At 31.5% G+C, this 19,760-nt stretch overlaps 2 protein-coding genes across 13 annotated transcripts; both read left to right on the plus strand.

Annotated features, from left to right (window-relative positions):
• Positions 1 to 2,610: 2,610 nt before the first annotated feature.
• Positions 2,611 to 5,879, plus strand: LOC114164792 (protein CYTOSOLIC ABA RECEPTOR KINASE 2-like). 4 transcript variants are annotated; one of them, XM_028049558.2, is made up of 8 exons: positions 2,611 to 2,786; positions 3,340 to 3,435; positions 3,567 to 3,817; positions 3,897 to 4,023; positions 4,208 to 4,481; positions 4,793 to 4,925; positions 5,030 to 5,116; positions 5,570 to 5,879. In XM_028049558.2, exons 2-8 carry the CDS (start codon positions 3,351 to 3,353, stop codon positions 5,696 to 5,698), a joined length of 1,086 nt encoding a protein of 361 aa, XP_027905359.2. In that variant the 5' UTR covers positions 2,611 to 2,786; positions 3,340 to 3,350; the 3' UTR covers positions 5,699 to 5,879. The 4 variants fall into 4 exon arrangements, with proteins under 4 accessions (XP_027905359.2, XP_027905367.2, XP_027905374.2 ...); XM_028049566.2 differs by having other exon boundaries at positions 2,633 to 2,786; positions 3,343 to 3,435; XM_028049573.2 differs by having other exon boundaries at positions 2,641 to 2,786; positions 3,286 to 3,435.
• A 5,509-nt stretch (positions 5,880 to 11,388) lies between these two features.
• LOC114186731 (putative sugar phosphate/phosphate translocator At3g17430) lies at positions 11,389 to 18,382 on the plus strand. Of its 9 annotated transcripts, XM_028074746.2 has the most exons (11): positions 11,398 to 11,539; positions 11,720 to 11,851; positions 12,363 to 12,468; positions 12,580 to 12,687; positions 12,878 to 12,909; positions 12,987 to 13,037; positions 14,102 to 14,163; positions 14,268 to 14,529; positions 16,521 to 16,786; positions 16,882 to 16,970; positions 17,826 to 18,382. In XM_028074746.2, the coding sequence occupies exons 3-11, from the start codon at positions 12,370 to 12,372 to the stop codon at positions 17,979 to 17,981; spliced, it is 1,125 nt and encodes a 374-aa protein (XP_027930547.1). In that variant the 5' UTR covers positions 11,398 to 11,539; positions 11,720 to 11,851; positions 12,363 to 12,369; the 3' UTR covers positions 17,982 to 18,382. The 9 variants fall into 9 exon arrangements, with proteins under 9 accessions (XP_027930524.1, XP_085530586.1, XP_027930547.1 ...); XM_028074723.2 differs by lacking the exon at positions 11,720 to 11,851 and having other exon boundaries at positions 11,389 to 11,539; XM_085674450.1 differs by having other exon boundaries at positions 11,411 to 11,539; positions 11,669 to 12,468.
• Positions 18,383 to 19,760: the final 1,378 nt, after the last annotated feature.

The raw sequence follows: 19,760 nt of genomic DNA on the forward strand, positions 1-19,760 counted from the left end.
CATTGGTTCACCTTAGCTTGAAATTTCTAGTTTTGGCCTTGAAAATATGATAGTATGAAATTGAATTGCATTTTATAATCATCTGTAAATAATTAAGAAGGCAATTTTCCTTGGCCATTCAAATTCAAGGACAAAAATTCATGGATTCAAGATTGACATAAGGAGGCAATTTATTCATTGACATAATAATGCAATCGTTTCTACCTTATCACTGACTTTTTTAATTAAGATCATAAGTATAACGCTGAAAAAAATTGTTCTAAATTTTGTATTTATTCTATGAGAACGTTTACATTACAGATATAGTAACTGGTTTTGTAAACTTCATAACTTCTGAAACTGGTATTTTTCTTATGGAAGAATAGAGTTCCAACATAACTTGTATTATGCCATATTCCACTTCATCACCAATTCGTCTTTATCTAGTCTGTGGATAATCTAAGCAACCAGAAAGGGAGCATATTATGTAAGAGAAGGATATTCTCTTACAAATGTTTGCTTAATGGATTAATTTTTATTTATTTATTCTTATATTTTCTAACCATTGCTTTTCGATGGATTGAAATTTATTAAAAATTATTAAACTTTGGTTTTAATTTTTTATTTAACAAGTATTACTCGTTATTTTATACCTTTTCAATAAATTTTAAAATGTTCGATATTACTCACACTTTTATATGAAGATAAGGTCAATTTTAAAAGTGTAATTTTTTAACAAATGCTTTTTAAAAGTTCAATATACTGTATATTATCTTACAAATTTATAAACTTTTTAGATACGGTCTGAATTTGAAATGAAACTCCTGCACCTGTATAAATATTACCATATGCTTATCCTAAAATTCAATTTGGTGAACATTCTTTTCTTCAAATATATGTTCTAGTTCTTCGGAATTAATTCGTTGTCTAAAGATATCCTATTGGGCATAGGCAACTTAAAAAGCAAAGAACCATTTTAATACCAAAAAATAAAATAAAATAAAACTAATAAATAAGATAAAGAAAATGGAGTTTAAAAGTTTGAATAATTTTTAAATAATGTTTAACTTTTAAATTATTATTTAAGAAAAAAATCTGAAAGTTTGAAACTCAATGTATCATGTGAGAGATAAAATTACAATTACATTGTTTAACATAAGGAATATCATAATAGTACATTTATGTAGTGTTACCGTTACTGTATGTAAGTATTTTTAAATATTTTTAAATTATTTAAATTCTAAAAATATTAATTAAAAGATTAAAATTGAAAATTATTAATTATATATATTTTGACTAATTAATCATAATATTACATTTACATAGTGTTACCGTTACTGTATACGTATTTTTAAATATTTATAAATTATTTAAATTTTAAAAATTTAATTAAAAGAGTAAAATTGAAAAAGTAAAAGAATATATATAATTATAGATATATAATTTTGGATACAAATAGAATAAATTTTAGTTTTTAAAATAAAAAATATTGTGTAAATAATATATAAATAATTATTTGAATTCAAAAAATAATTATTAAAATGATAAAATTAAAAAATATTTTTTTATTAAGAATAATTATTTAAGTTTAAAAAATAATAATTAAAAGAATAAAAAAAAACTAAAATATCAATTTTACTTTTTAAATCCCAGTTGAAATAACCTATCTTTACCTTTTCTTTATGCATCAAATGTACGATTTATTTAAACTAAAATATATATTTACCTACATACACAATTTAATGTAAAATATGTATTATATTAGAAAGTATATATTGTACTATTGAAATTTGACCTATTTTGTAAATTTTGTTGCTGATACTTAATTGTGCTAATTCACTTTTAATCCTCTAAATTTTTGTGCATACTTGTGATCCCCACAAAATTAAAATATGACTTTTAGTCCCTCACAACTGAAAAAGAAGCCATTAATAATATTAAGACTTTCAACAACCAGGAATTGACTTTTTCGTTTATAAAAGTATAGAAGATTTAAAATATGTGAAACTTTTTCTTCCCATATAATTTCGAACATGTTATTTTCATCATCTCTTCTACACCTCTTAAAAAAAAATTATTCTCAACTTTATTCATGATAAAATATTGAATAAATATTATATTTAATACATTTCCTAATCAAACAAATATTACAAACTATCAATTCCATAAGTAATTCATACAAGTATTAGTAAACCAATTGGTACAGAAGAAAACTTTTAATAAAAGTTACTAATCCAAACAAAAATGGGATTATAATAGAAAACATATTTTATTTGAAATATTGTTTAACCTTGTGATTCTATTTGCCATATAAATCATTATATTTGATATATGTTAGTTTCTTACCCCAAAACACACCATTTTTTTTAAATACTAAAATTTAATAATCAACATTTTAGAGGTAATATATATATATATATATATATATATATATATATATATATATATATATATATATATATATATATATATATATATATATATATATATATAGGAGTGAATTTTTAAGACATCAGCAAATCAATTGCATTTTGTGTGTGTATAGGTGTAAAAAAGGTTAGTTGGAGTAAAATGTTGGGTGTGTTATATAATAATAAATAATAAATAATGAATAATAAATATCATTACATTCTTATTCTTACCTAATTATAATGATTTCAATTCCAATCTAGTCAAAAGCTTGGACTGCTTTATCCTACGCCCTCCTCGCTGATTATCCTGCGCATATTTAGCCTCTTTCTCGTCGAGATCCTCCTCCTCTGCGGACTCTCACTCTCTCAAAGACACAATATCCTGTTGGATTCCAGGTATTCCTCGATCTATATTATACTCTCTTCAATGTCTCTTCCTTTTTTCTTTTCTTTTTTTTATTTAATTTCACCATTTATTTTTATTTTTTTGAGTTTTTTTAGTGAATGAGCATTTTCTTCCAAAGCTTGTGATGAACATGTGATAATTGGTTTGTTTAAGGCCGATCCCTGTTTCCAAGTCCGTTGTAATTTTACTCTGATTGATGGAAAATTCGTTTCTAAGTGATTTGCCAATTAGGAGAAACACTGGATTTTTGTCATAATATTTACATGCATGAGTTTTATGAATGAGATGAGAGTTCAATTTCCGGTTTAAGATCAAACTGTGGTGAATTGATGACATTAATCGTTGTAATTGGACAAAAAAAAAGGTTTCGTTATTGCTTTCATTCTTTTTTATTTCTTTCGAATATTTTAATTTTGCTATTGTTGTCATGGTCTGTCTACAGGGTAGTAGCATTGTTTTTTTTAGATTTTGAATTTAGCTTATATTCAGGCTTGATATGGCTATTAATTAGTGTGAATTGATGGAGTGGTGAATGATTATCAGCAGAAAGAATCATGAGTTGTTTCAGCTGTTGCGAAGAAGATGACTTCCAGAAGCATGCTGAAAGTGGAGGACAACATCTTGTAAAAAACTCAACAGGTAATTGAGTTCTGGCCTGAGGGTTTAGTTGTCTAGGTGTAGTGTTATGATACTTTGCTGTGTGTGTTAATTGATGTTAGATTACCTGAATTATATTTGATGTAATTAATGTGATAAATTGTGTTATGCAGGAAACGATGGAAATGGTCGTGCTTCTGAAACTGCAAAGCAGGGCATTCAAGCTGTTAAAATTCAGCCCATTGAAGTTCCTGAACTACAAGTGGATGAACTCAAAGAAATTACTGACGGCTTTGGAGAAAGTTCTTTGATTGGAGAGGGATCCTATGGAAGAGTGTATTACGGTGTTCTGAAAAGTGGGCAGGCTGCAGCAATCAAGAAATTAGATGCCAGTAAACAGCCAGATGATGAGTTTTTAGCCCAGGTTTGTGTCAAGCCAGGCTTACTATTCAATCATTGAGGTTATTGTGATCAATATAATCAGTTGGTTTTGGAATTTTCAGGTTTCGATGGTTTCACGGCTGAAACATGACAATTTTGTTCAATTGCTTGGTTATTGCATTGATGGAAACTCTCGAATTCTTGCTTATGAGTTTGCATCTAATGGGTCTCTTCATGATATTCTGCATGGTATGTGGTTTTTTCTTCATGATATTTTAAATGGAGCATGTGTTGATTGCATCTTATGAACATTTTGATTTATTGTGCCTTGACAAGCAATGATACCCACATGATAGATATATATATATATCTTTTATTCCTTTGGATTTAAATAAGTACATTGTCGTGTTCTTATCATTTTCATTACATGCAGGAAGAAAAGGTGTTAAAGGAGCACAGCCTGGTCCCGTTCTAACATGGACACAAAGAGTTAAAATTGCTGTAGGGGCAGCCAAAGGGCTTGAGTACTTGCATGAGAGGGCTGATCCTCACATTATCCACCGGGACATCAAGTCAAGCAATGTACTCATCTTTGACGATGATGTTGCTAAAATTGCAGATTTTGATTTGTCAAATCAGGCTCCTGACATGGCAGCACGACTCCATTCCACTCGTGTCCTTGGAACCTTTGGTTATCATGCGCCAGAGTAAGATGTGCATACCAGATTTTTGAGAGATATTGCATTATATGCTTTATTATTTTTTCTGTTGGTTTACTTATCATAGACTTCTTGTAACTGATGAGCATAGTAGGTGAAGGCGACTTATTTAAAAAGTAATAGAAAGTTTTCCCACCTCCCTAGTTGACTAGCAGACATTGTCAATTTCTTCTATACATTCTTTTGAGTGTTTCTCTGTATTTTGACTGATAATCAATTTGGAAAACAATACTATTCTTATATATTTAGTTAGTGTTCTGGAAAATACCTTGACAATCTGTCTAATCTTGTTGTTGCAGATATGCAATGACTGGTCAATTGAATGCCAAGAGTGATGTATACAGTTTTGGTGTCGTCCTTCTGGAACTTTTGACGGGAAGGAAGCCTGTTGATCATACACTGCCACGTGGGCAACAGAGCCTGGTTACTTGGGTAAATGCAAATCTCATTATTGTAATATATTTTCCTGTTGTCGCAAAAGCAGAGAATTCAAAGTGTTGGTCAGCTAACTGATCCCAGTACCTGATGTGTTTCAGGCTACTCCAAGACTCAGTGAGGATAAAGTTAGACAGTGTGTAGATGCAAGACTAGGAGGAGATTACCCTCCCAAAGCTGTTGCTAAGGTATTCACTGTGTTTTAGTGTATTTTTTTTTTCTCTTTATTTTTTCTGGTATGTCATTTTCTTTGCTGAGGTGTTGTGGGTGGACTGGTTTGAAACACTTGTCTAAGAAATAGCAAACTAATCAAAAGTACTTCACATAAGATACCCGAAGACATTTGAATCTTAAAGTTTGTTACAGTTGATTTAGTTAGTTGAACAATGGGAATGTAATGTCTTCGTCTACAGTTTTGTTCTCAGTTTTTTAACTTGAGAGCTAGTAACAGGTATCATTACTTGAGAGCCAAAAAATACTTCTATATAAAAGTAGTATACACTTTTTAGTTGAACCGCTGGTAGAAAATGACAATGCTGGTAGAAAATGACAATCAGGATAACTGTTTTAGGAAATATTGACTAGTTACTTAACTAAGACAAATATTAATGTATAACATCAAGATACTTTCTTAAATATAGATGGCTGCTGTTGCTGCCCTGTGTGTGCAATATGAAGCTGATTTCAGACCAAACATGAGTATTGTTGTCAAAGCTCTCCAACCTTTGTTGAACGCAAGACATGGACCTGCTGGTGAAACTTCAAACTAATCTCTGACTATATTTCTGTCTATTTGTATCAATTAGTATGTGCATCAGTGAGTGTGCACGGAAGATGTAAGAAAGTGACTGCTTCAGAAGCGGATGGAAGATGAACATGTTTATATATCCCATTGTTTATGCAGCATTCATTTTGTTCATAATCCATAGGTACTGAGATTTACTTCTTTTATTTATTTGTCTGTTACTTGCGTATGCTGGGATTATTGCCATCTTACTTGAAATTTTGGGGTCTTAAATGCAATTGGTTCAAAAAATACTTAATCTAATGTTAGTCATCAATTTTCATATTAATTTTATAGCTCTTTTTATCACTATGAATAACTGCATTGAATATAATTTATATTTATAATTCAATATTTTAATGGTAAAACTATTTAGTGAATTCTATGTACCCTTGGGGTCAACCCAGTGATGGAGTTTGGATAACTGGCTACATGTGTTAGGTTCAAACTTCTTTGTCATCATTGTAAAAATAAAAAGAATTATTTCTTCTAAACTTAAAATTGTTAAAATGGCTTGAATGTTACCTTGTCCCTTTATCTTCTTTACTTCATATAGTTATGGGCTTTATCTTCTTTACTTCACATAGTTATGAGTCCTAGGTTTAAAATGAGGTTTAAAAGTGATGTTATTTTTATTTTTTTATAAGATTAAAAGGCTTATGGATCATCACATCTACTAAACCACGTAAATTTGTGTTTCAAACAATATGTTTCATTCTCTTGATTGAAAAAAAAAAAAATATAGTTAGAAGTTTCATGTGACACTCATTCCACTATTACATTTAAGGGTGGGTATGGTATGATTCAATTTAGATTTAACAAAAATGGGTATGGGTTTGGGTTGGATATGTAATTCAGATATATTTTAAATGGATAAACAAGATTTGGATTTTTATTAACTCTATTTAAATTGGATTAAATTTATATTGAATTCATTTTGTCAATTAGATTAAATTAAGTGAGATTGATATACTTGATTATTAGGTCTATAAGATATTGGTTAGACCAACTCGAATTGATTTTTGTTCAAGATCGACCTTTGTTAAATTATGTTCAATTTTTCATTTTTATTAACGTTGTTTGAATTGGTAATTTTGACAAATTTTTTATTAGACAAATGTTGGAAACTCCGGATAGACGAGATAGTTTTAACATACAACTCTCAAATCTTCTTCAATTTTCCATTTTCCTATATGCAATAATATAAAAATAATAATAATATTTGACCTAAAAAAACACATAAAACTCTTACATCTTTCTATGAAAATAATACAAAACACGTTACTAAAGACAAATAATAAATGTTAGTATTTATGATACTTATCAAATTATCTATAAGAATTCAATTTAAATATACTATCAATATTTATATTATCATTCTATTATACAAATGGTTAACTATTCAAAGATTTTTTTTTTTTTATTTTGAAAACTGAAAATTTTTTCATTTTTTTAAATGGGGTAGCTGTCAAGAGTTGTGATTATGAATAGGGATGGTGTAAGGCCCATTTAAAATCTTTTAACTTTTCTGCCCTAAAGTTAAGGGTTGCCCTCTTGTGTTTGGGCCTAGGGTTGGCCCAATTGATAAAACCCCTTTCTGGATGCCCTAACCCTCACTTTCACTCTCACAGAAACGCAGCAGCCGTCAACCCTTTTCCCCTTGCTCTCACGAAAAGCTCTGCTAGGGTTTGCCCTAAGGTCCCCTTCCTTCGAGCTCAAACTCAGTTCCTATTCACTTCAGCTGCTAACCGCCCTAGGGGCAGTTCTACCTTTGTTGTGCGGGTCGGAGCGTTTTGCTAGCTTGAATCCCAGGTACGGGAAGTTAGAGCCCTTGTTCCCCAGTAGTTTTGGTCTGTAATGGCGTTGATTTCTGCTTGTATGATTTAATCCTTCGATTTGGTGTATGAGAACGCTTTGTATGCTGGTTTGGTTCGATTTACATGGCTGTTGCAGTGAAGAACAGTGGCGAGACTTGTTAATCTCGCCCAAACGAGTCCATCTCGCCTAGGCGAGATGAAACAGGGAGCTCGCCTAGGTATTTTGCACGAAAGGTCGCCCAGGCGACTCGCTCAACTTTTGAGCGAGCAGGCAACTCGCCCAGGCGAGAGGGATCTCGCTTGAGCGAGATCCCACGTTGCTCATGCCCTTGCTTTTGTGCTCTCGCCTAGGCGAGGGGGAGGCTCGCCTGAGCGAGACCCCTCAGCTTGAGCGAGATGCTGGGCGAGACCGTACTGTATTTGAATGTCTGTTGTTCCTGAATGATCTGTTTTGGCTGAGTATAATTGTATGATGAATGACATGTATATGATAGAGCATGAGGTATGTTTGGCATGATTCATGAATTGCGTATGACGGGTGGGGTTTGATATTGGCATGTGAAATGAATGAGTGGTCTGGAACTAAAGGAACACTGATTAATATGAGATGAGGCCCTAGATTCATGGGGTGGTGATGATCAGAGATATGGATTCGAAATATGATGCGTATGAGAAAGAAATCTCCGGGGTTGGGATGGAAATGTAAATATGATTTTATGTTCAATTATGTCTGAGCTATGATTGTTGGTCCGTGTCAGCGCATAAATTTCCTTGGGGTCTCTAGGTGGGACCTCTAAGGTCGCGCTTCAGTGGTCGGAACGTAATTCCATGGCCCCTGTTAGTGGGTGCCCATGGTGGTGCTCCATCTGTATAACTAGGTAAGGATTCAAGGTAAGGACTGCATCCTGACACTCTAAGGGGCCAGTTAGTCTCACTTAGAGCAGACTGACTCCTGTGGTGAGAGTAGCAGGAGGCCTGTAATTCATTTAGGGCTAACCTTGTGGTGAGGGAGATTTGATTTATCGTAACACTTGTAACACTTAGCTCGGAGATGAGCAGCTCAGAGTCGAGCAGGGATATCCACCACAAGTGCAAGCATCCGCTGAATCCGACTAAGTTATACGTATCCGGATGAGTCGAGTCAAGTCGTAGTGTATTGAATGAGAGTCATAACATGTTTGGTTGATTATATGGATATGGGATGATGAAAATATATTTGACTGCATGATGAATATGTTGTTGGCTCTAGCTTACCCGTTTTGTTGCATGGTTGTGATGTATGTGGCTGTTCTTTCTTGCGATGATCATCGACTTGGTTGATGGGAGCAGATGGGCGAGGTTCTCGTGGACAACAAGGGAATGGTGATTCCACCGCTTAGCAGTCTGGGCTGGATCTTACACTTCTCTTCTTCATGTCTTTTTTAGGGCCATGGCCGTGTACTCGTTGTCTTTGGATTATAAACTCGTAGTTAAACTGTTATCCTGCTTTTGTTGGCATCGTGGTGTGCCTAGTTTTGTAGGGGTGACGTTATGAACCCCAAGACTGCATTGTTGATTATCTCTGTGTGACGTTTCCTTTAATTTTATGTATTAAATTAAATGGGGCGTTACAGATGGCAACGGGACGGGGCGGACACGGGTTTCGTTATCCCATACCCATTTCTGTAAAAAAAATTCATCCCCCATACCCAAACTCAATGGGTATTAAACTTTTGACCCATCCTCATCCCTACCGGGTAACGGATATAATCTCGTACCTATACCCATTTTCTTACTACTTCAATATTAATTTTAATTAATTTTTATAAAATAATAAAAAAATTATGATAAAGAAAACATAATATTATCAAATATTTAATATTAGAATGATGATTGTTTCTTCGATATCAAATACTTTAAAATAAATTATAATTGTTTATATTTTATATTATAATACCAAATAAAATTTCATGAGAACTAAAACTATTATTAAATTTGCAAGCATTAATGAAACATAATTGATAAAATTTAAAAATATAAAAGAAAAACAAATATTCAAATTAAAATATATTTTAAATGTTTACTTCAATCTTTTAAATTCTAATAAATCTTTTTTTATACACTAATAAAAGTTATAATACATCATTTGATCAAAATGATACAAATAACATAATTGATATTTTAAATGTTTGTTTACTTCAATCTTTTAAATTCTAATGAATGTCTTTTTTATACACTAATAAAAGTTATAATACATCATTTGATCAAAATGATACAAAGAACAAATAATAATCATAATAAAATTTTAAAATAAATTATAATTTTTTACATTTTAGATTATAATACCAAATAAAATTTCATGAGAACCAACACATTTATTAAATTTGTAAACATTAATGAAACCTGGTTGATAAAATTTAAAAATATTTTGAAACAAATATAAAAGAAAAACAAATATTCAAATTAAAATATATTTTAAATGTTTGTTTACTTCAATCTTTTAAATTCTAATGAATCTCTTTTTTATACACTAATAGAAGTTATAATACATTACTTAATCAAAATGATACAAAGAACAAATAATAATCATAATAATAAAATTTTAACATAGATCTTGTATCTTTTGAACTTAAATTATGTTGGATGGTGATAAAAAAATATTAATGACAATTACATTAAATTTTTATATTGTAGTAAATAAAAGTTATTTATACAATTATAGTGACAAAATTACAGTATGATTGATAATGAGTTAAAAAATAAAAAATAATTAAATAAAATATATCGAAATAGTATTCTACATAATGAAAATAAACAAGAAATAAAAATATTAACAAATTAACAAATGTTTACAAACAATTTGAGAGACTATTGAAAGAAATCGCACGAAGGAAAACAAATGTATAATTAAAGATATGATAAGTTGAAAAATATCTTAGAGATCTAAGAAAACTTTTCAAATATCAACATATATACTTAGTAATTGAGAAATAACAAAAAATATTTTAGTGAAATAAAAAAGTTATTCAAATGAAACAAAAACTAATAATAAGAATAATAAGTAAATGTTTTTTTTTATATTACCTAGTAAACGAAATGTTTGTGCTATTAAATACTTAAATTGAGAGTATTAAACATTTTCATGTGAAAGAAAAATATTAAAAAATAATAGAAATATTCAAATGTGAGACATAAATTTTTTTAATTAACATACATATTTTTAACATAATTACATAAAGATTATGATAAGATGAAAAATATAATTGAAATGCGAATGAGTTTCATGACAAACCAAATAATTAGAATAAATAAAAAATAATATATATATATATATATGGTTATTTAATTAATTAGAAATATTTTAATAATTTAAACGGGGACGGGTAATATGGCGGGGATATGTACATCCCCATACCCATCCCCATACCCAATTGAAAAAGTCGGGGATTTCCTATACCCATACCCATACTCATACTCAGTCAATGCGGAAATTCCCCGTCAAAACGAGGACGGATTCCGACAATATTTACGGAGATGAGTTTATTTGCCATCATCTCTAATTATGAATAGGCAAAATAATCTTGTTAAAATAGTGTATCGTTTTGTGAAGGTATTTTTTGAGAGTTTTTTGTGACAGTATTAGGTGAGAAAAGGAAAGACGGGTATGTAATTTTCGATTCTAGTAATAAATGAGAGTTTAATTTATTCTAAAATCAACGTAAAATACAGCGGCTTTAAAATTTCAAAAGTAAAAAATATTAAGAAAAAAACGAAACTAAATTTGCTTGCAAAAGTAAAAAATGATAGGAAAAAATAAAAAGTAAAAAGAAACTACAAAAAATAAAATAAAACACATAACATTCCTCTTACAGTGATTGAAAAATATTTAAGCCTTTGAAGCTAAGACAAAATCTCGGATTTATCGGTTATAATTCTCGATGAGGTACAATTTTGGTCGCGTTGCTGTGATTCTGATTTTATGCGTTCCAATTTCTGCATTCCCCATTCTATTGTTTAGATCACCATAGTCGGTAAAATCTCTCTCCCATCTCTGTTTCTCCTTCTTTATCTTTCCTATTAATGTTTTCTTTTGCGATTTTCGTTCAATTTCTTCTCGTAAATCCCTACTATGAATCTCACTCAATTTTTCATTCTCTCAGTTTTATTCCTGATTCCGTAAGAATGACTTTGTTTATGGCGTTTGAATTCAGTATCACACCGTTGAATCGAAACTGTGTTGGAAGATTCTTGGCTTTCTCCGCACATAACGAATCAAACAGTACCCTCGTTCTAGTTCTTCAATATTTACGTCGTGTGAATGTTGGTCGGTGCAACACTAGGGGGTGCTTTCCTCTCTAACAGACACATTAGTTCCAAATTTATATTAATTTAGGAATCAGTGCGAACTGTGCTTTTCCTAATCCGAGTAAAGCACTTTAGTTATTGTTTTTGCACTTTTTTTATCCTTTGGTTTGCTTATGTATTTTTGACTAAGGAATTGCGCTTAATATTGAGCTGCTTGTAAGTGATTTTCATCTCCTTCTGTTTCATATTTAACATTTGTTGGGGAATTTGAAAGGGAAAGTTCTAATTGAGATCTGTATTGATTATTTGTTGGAAAACTTGTTAGTCGTCTTAACTGTGCATGGCCATGAAAGAAAAATGTAATATTTTCATAGTGTCTTTTCTTTCTTATACTTGTCCATTATTTTTATTCCATTCCCAGTATACACTGACCTGGGTCTTTGAAGCGCAATGTAGTTAATTGTTCAATAATAATAGTTTTTAAATTGTGATAGCTGGCTTTCTTATGTATAACGATTTCTACATGCTGGACTGCATCGAGTTTTGCAGGTAAAATATGGCCACCATGGGGATACTGACCAAACAGCATCTGCTAACCTACATCTACCTTCTAGTTTACATTACACTTTCATCAGGGGTTATTCTTTACAACAAGGCAAGGCACATATATGAGAACAAATTCATTCGTTTATGTCTTGTGATTAGTCTTGGATTGTAATATATTTTGCTCAATCTCTTTCCTCTTATGGGAATTGGTTTATTGCAGTGGGTCCTCTCTACATTATATTTTAATTTTCCATTTCCAATAACACTCACTATGATCCATATGGCTTTTTCTGGTGGTCTGGCCTTTTTGCTTGTCCGTGTTTTCAAGGTATATGTTTTTCGGATTTCCTAATGTCATTAGTTTCAGACAAATTTTTTTCGTGTATTTCCGTAATCTCTTCGTCATCATTATGTTAACTTCTTGCTATTATTCTCTTATTAATATACATTAGATATTTTCGTGTAAAATACTGCTTAACTAACTAGATGATGTCTTGTCCCTTTTTCAATTGATGCAGGTTGTGTCACCAATTAAAATGACCTTCAATATGTAAGAATTCTACATAGACATTCTGTTTCACATTGCATTGAATATTTCCGGCTTCACACAAAGTGTCTGATTTGCAGATATGCAACTTGTGTGGTCCCAATAAGTGCATTCTTTTCCGCTAGTCTGTGGTTAGTATCTGATGTAATTGACCTAAAGTTGTAATTTGAGCAGAAATATTTATAAATTCACTAATTTGTAATGCCTGTGATTGTATATTAAATACTACTGAATTCTTTGATTGAGTGTTTGATGTTATTGACCTAAAGTTGTAATTTGAGCAAAAACATTTATAAATTCACTAAATTGTAACGCCTTTGTTTGTGTCTTAAATACTTGTCCACACTGAAATCTTTGTTTCTAAGCTTAAGTTGACGTAAGTTCGAAGTTTCCATCATTTTAGCAAAGTTGATACTCAACTGTTTCTGTTTTGATCCCCCCTCTCCGTCTCTCTCTGTTTAATGTTTGATGAGGGCTAGGGTGATCATAAGTATGCTCCTACGCTACCCTTACTTTGATTTCAGGTCGTGTTCTTCATTTATAAAAGTTTCATATAGACTTATGAAGACCTTTTTGAGTATTCACACTTGGAAATGTGGGGCTATATAGTATTGTGACAAAAAATGATAATTATGAATTTTATTACTATACACAAATATTTAACCGACATCAGAGTTTTATAATGTATTTGTTATTTATTCTGCCGTTACATTCTGTGTTGTTGGAAATATGCCTGATGAGAAACAAATGATTTCATTGCAAACTTCTTGGATCAAGCAAAATAGTCCCGCACACATACTATCATCAATTTTCTGTTTGCTGATATGAAAAATAAGAAGATTTAACTATCTTTTTATGGGAAACGTATGATATGTTATGCATTATGTAGACAACCTGACAATCTTAGGCATTTAGTAGGAGATTAGCTCAAAACTAGTGATTGCACAAGCTTTAATTAGGTTAACATATTATTTTAAAATTGCTTATTCTATATCATTTAGATTGGATTTTAATGCATTGGATGGCTTTTATTCTGGTATCATAGTTTACTTACAAAATCAAATAGGAATTGAGGTAAAGTTGTATCAATAATGAGTATGTATTACATAGACTTTAAAAAAAATGTTTTATCAGTTACTTTAAACACTAGTAAAATGCCTCTCAGTATTGTTGCATGACTCTATTATCTATTTAGGTTTGGGAATACTGCTTATCTGTTCATTTCTGTGGCCTTCATCCAGATGCTTAAAGCCCTCAGTAAGTTAATTTTTGTGTATCATCTTTCCATTTGACATTTTTTTTAAATATAATTCCTTAATGAATGATTGTCTTGATTGTTTCTTTTAATTTACACTTTACAGTGCCAGTGGCAACATTTCTTGTGGCTGTAACTTGTGGAACTGAGAAATTGAGGTGTGATGTATTCTGGAACATGGTGCTGGTCAGTGTTGGAGTTGTCATTTCCTCCTATGGAGAAATTCAATTTAATGTGCTCGGCACAGTTTATCAGGTCACAGGAATAGTTGCTGAAGCTTTAAGGCTGGTATTAACTCAAGTTCTTCTTCAGAAAAAGGGCTTGAATCTAAACCCTATTACCAGCTTGTATTACATAGCACCCTGCAGGTAGATATGTTCTTAAGTATTTGAAAGCCCATATATAGTTCTGCTTATGCTGGTTGGAGGAAAGAAATCAAATGAAACCTCTTTTCATGTATATGGGATCTGATGATTTTGATATGTATGTTTGGAATGCCACTGAATATTATGGGATTTGCGTCCCTCCCTATATATTTTGACTTGTTATTATTTGAATTAGCTTATTATGTTGAGATAAGCATATAGTCAAAATGCCACACATTCACATCAGTCATACCCGTCTGAGAATTCTTTGCCTATTTTTCACCATCCATCTTGTGCCTTGGGTTAAAAAATACTCATGGTGTAATGGGTTAGACCAAGGATCACAGATAAAGTAATTTAGGAAATAGCAAATCATGATGAATTATTTTGTTATCTTTTTTATCCTATGTTTTGTTTAATTTTAACAAAGCTTTTTTTTTTATCAATATGACTTTTTTCGTGAATCTTTGATTAATTTGGTGCTTATTCTTATGAATCAATGGAAGGCCTGTAGTTTGATATGGTGCTTCACCTGTAAATGATTGTTGTGTTGCTTCCTGCTTGGGTCTTGGGTTTATGCTTAATTTTACTGCACTGATGGGCTGCCAGCCCATAGCCTTCAAAGGCCAAAGCATGTAAGGATAAAACCCTATTGGGCTAAGGATTCCCCTTATTCATGCACTCATCAATTGCTATTGTGATGAAAAGTTATAGTCCCTCAAACAATCTCCTCTTGGTGGCTAACAAGGAGTTCCCCATTCTTGACACCTCAGAACAAAGCTCCTACAACAACCTCCTTCCCCTTACTTCACAACTTGGCACCACACTAAGCAACCCCACCTTCACCCTTAAGCAATTTGAAGCCAGCCATCCCCTAAGTGTCTCAAGTTTGGGCCACATCCTCGGCCTTTCAATCATTGTTTTTATTGACACATACAACTTCCACAACATCTTACAACCTCGTTTTGCTTCCCTCTTCCTTAACTTGGCACCACACTAAGCGACCCCACCTTCACCCTATCCATTCCCAACTATCTCCTCAAACAATTTGAAGCCAGCCATCCCTTAAGCGCCTCAAGATTGGGCCACATCCTCGGCCTTTCAATCATTGTTTTTATTGACACATACAACTCCCACAACATCTTACAACCTCGTTTTGCTTCCCTCTTCCTTGCTCCTTCTAGCAATAATGGCTCAAAATACAAGATGTGAAACTCCAGTTCAGCACAACCTATCACCCTGAGACAAATGAACACACAAAGGATGTGAACAGAGGATTAGAAACATACGTTAGGTGTTTTGTTAGTGACCAACCACACCTCTGGGTTCATTTCCTCTGTTTTTTTTTAAGTACTGGTACAAACACTACTCACAATGGTGCCACTGGCATGTAGCTATTCTAAGCTATGGTCAGCCACCACCAACACTGCGTCTCTTCACCAAAGGCTCAACTGATAACACCAGCCTCCCAGCTTCCCTCCTTCTACAACAAGTGCTTCATGAACTTCGTCACAACATTGTTCAACACTAACCCTCCTATCACACCATGCCACATCAACACTAACCTTGAGAACAAGGTAAACATCTCAAGACTGAGGCATTGATTGGTTGCCATTCTAAAACCTTCAAAGACCAAAACGCATAAAGATAAAGTCATGTTGGGCCAAGGATGTTTATGGATTGAAGTAAAATTAGTTGTTGTTTAGTATTGTTTGTTTCAGCTCCCAAGTCCACTAGCTAGTGGTTGTCTTATTTATCCTGGAAAGCTATGAATGAATGACAGGAATAAAGATCATTTGCCTCTCAATTTTTCCTTTTTCTTATTGCTTTGTAGGTTAACCTTAGACTTATGTATAATTGTCATTTCTCTCTGACATCTCACATTGGAATGGGGCTTTGGGTGGTACATTTTTGGTATATATGTGTATTGAAAAAGTTACAGTTCCTTAAAGTTCAAGTTACAATAATGACCATTAAGAGTTTTCTTTGTGCAGCTTTGTATTTCTTTTCATCCCGTGGTACATCCTTGAGAAGCCTGAGATGGAAGATCCACATATGCAGTTTAACTTCTGGATATTTTTCTCAAATGCTGTTTGTGCTTTCACATTGAATCTTTCCACATTCTTAGTGATTGGTAGAACTGGGGCAGTAACTATTCGGGTGGCTGGTGTTTTGAAAGACTGGTTACTTATCACTCTTTCCACTGTCTTGTTTCCTGAATCAAAGATTACTGGGCTTAATATTATTGGCTACGCTATTGGTATACATTTCTTCGATGAGAAAACGTTATAGAAGTATAATTTCATTTGTTTCATAGATTTATTCTAAGTATCTCTAAATATATTTAATGCGCAGCTTTAATTGGTGTCGTTATTTACAACTACCTTAAGCTCAGTGATGTTCGCACGTCTCAACCTCAAAGTTCCCAAGATGGATCAACAAAGGTGAGTCTTTTAAGTAATTTGTCTTTGTTTTGTAGTTTGATCTGTCTTCATGCATTATTTATTATTGGCCTATTCTCTTTGATTAGATGCGTTGAGTGGTGACTGGTTCTTATACTTTATTTCATAAATAAGCATTTCCATCTTTGTCAGAGGAGAAAAAAGTATGAAATGGTTTCCATTCAATGCCCATCCCTTCCACGAGAGGTGGAATTGGTGATTCCATACTCCATGAAATGAAATTTATTTATTTTATAGAATGATGGCTAATATCCGTCTTATTATTTAACTTAATTTTTCTATTTTAATTCTATCTCCAAACTACCCTTTCGTGTCTTATAATTATTTTTGAATATTCATGTAGAATTTTATTGAATACTCTTCATTTCATTTTGATCGTTGATACTGATCAAGAAAACTCAATAAAATCGATGAAAGAATATTGATTTTACTATCAACCTTACATAATTATTTTCTTTTCTAAATTTTGTAACCTCATTGCTCTTGTTACTCATTACTACTTACAGAGAATTTCATTCTAACATACCTATTAAGAAGTAATTTATTTCATTCAGATGAAGTTTGGTCCATTACACATTAGTTTTATGTATCAAACAAATGAATAGCTTGGAAAGTCACCCCATTTCATTCCATACTTAGTGAATGAAGAAATTGAGTAAAGTTTTATTTCATAATGGCTTCACATGTGATTGTTCATCTGTTGTCATACTTTGGTTCTCTTGCCTGTCATCTGAATTTACAACATTTGCTGTTACGCTAACTTTTGCAACTTTGGTTTACTAGCTCTTCGTGAAGTATGATTTCAACTTTTGTTCTTTGCCTTCTCCATAAATACAGGAGCTGCAGACAGAGAAAAAAGCAGTTGTTGACTTGGACAACAGAGAGGAGACTTTATGGAATGATTCAGTTTCTGATACCAATTTTGATGAAGAAGTACCTTTAATGGCTTCGTCACGAACATCTCATCTTGGAGTTGGACGAAAACCAGCTTAGCGGCAATCTAGCTTAGATGCTGTAAAGAACATCTCATATTGGAAGAAAGCCAGCTTAGCAGCAACCTAGCATTTAGAGACAGAGCATACAGGAGAGGAACCAAATCAAAGTATGCCTTAAACTTTCTTCCCAAAAAAGAACAGAAACGCCACCTTCCAAAAGAAGAGGGAAAAACTAAAGGAGAAAGAAAACAGAGCGGAGGAAACACGCATTCTTTTAGTTGGTTAGTTTCATATTTAAAATATAACCAGTAGTAAATCATTCTTGTATAGGGCTTGACTTGAACATGCAATGAGGTTCTGTTTCTTCCAAATGGACCTCTATTAACTGAAAAACTATTCTTGAGCTACCATCTGTCTATGCTAATTTTAGTTAAAATTTGAAAATTATATGGTTCAACATCTGCTATGCATCGTAGAATGGTAATTTAAATGTAGCAGAAAAAGTATCCCCTTGGTCACTGTTCACTTCCACGCTATCATTACTGCTGACATTAGTATTGAGATTTTTGGTATAATAATAGAAAGAAAACTTTTCCATTTCATCCAATTTTGGGGAGATTGGATATTCTTCTATGTCATTAAATTGAGGGAATCGGTATTTCTTAGGAAGGGAATTTACTTTATGATGTTAAATTGTAGGGATTGTGATCATGCTCTTAATGTTAAGCATTTCGGGAAAAAAGTTTGCTTAACTTTCTGAAAATTCTGGAAATATTATTTAATTTCTAAAATAATGAAAATAGAAATAAGACGAAAAGTTGTAATGGAATTGGACAATAACTTGTTTTATTCTTATTTGTTTCATTGGAATTGTATTTTTCTTTTATTTCTTTAACATGAGAATGAAAATTATACAAAAATATAAATAAATATTTTTGTTTCTAGGAAATGTAAAGGATTCTGACAAATAAATGTCTCTTCTAAAATTCATATAGAGAAAATATTTTCTTTTTTACCACTTTGCTTTCACTATTTGGTTCAAAGGAATAAACTCTTCTTTTGTTTCTAAATTTCTCAGCTTAGGATGCTTTCCAATAAATAGACAACCCTTATTCCAACACTTTTTTGTAAGATAGGTAGATGGTCTTCGAAATTTGAAACAATGAAAACCTAAGTTGACTTTTACTTGAGTAATTTATAATGATTAAATAATAAACTTAATTTTAGTGATAACAGGTCTATAGTAAAAGTAAAATAAATTCTTAAGTAAAATATGTATAGAACTTCATTTTATCTTTCAATTTTTTTCATATGTCGATGGCCCACCTAAATTGTAACCCAAAACAGGGTAGAGTAGAAAAAAAAAAACATAGTTTAGTATATATAGAAAGTTATTTAAAATTATATTTATAAATAAATGAAAAGTCCATTACCTATAGGTGCCTCAAGCCGTTTCTTTAATTTATGACTTGAAATAATAGTTATTTATCATATTGGCCTCTTCAATTAATCCTATTTAAAAAGTGGATAGATTATTAAAAGCTTATTACTTAAAATTAAAACTAAAAATATTTGAATTATTTTTTACAAAAAAACAACTTAACCTTAAATTTCTTCTCTATTTGATTTTTCTAACCATTTTATAATTATTTTCTGTAATCATATTCTGTTACCAATTTTATCTTTATTAGTTTTACTTTTTAAATTTTATAATTATTTTTAAAATTTTAATTAATTATCTATAACAAAAAATTATTCATAATAAAATTAGAAAAATTATTTATTATTTTAATAATTATATTAAAAAATAATTCTTATATTAGTACTTACAGACATG

The sequence above is a fragment of the Vigna unguiculata genome, chromosome 1, assembly GCF_037176805.1.
Source record: "Vigna unguiculata cultivar grain cowpea cultivar isolate G323 ecotype 2 chromosome 1, ASM3717680v1, whole genome shotgun sequence".
NCBI classification, from domain to species: domain Eukaryota; kingdom Viridiplantae; phylum Streptophyta; class Magnoliopsida; order Fabales; family Fabaceae; genus Vigna; species Vigna unguiculata.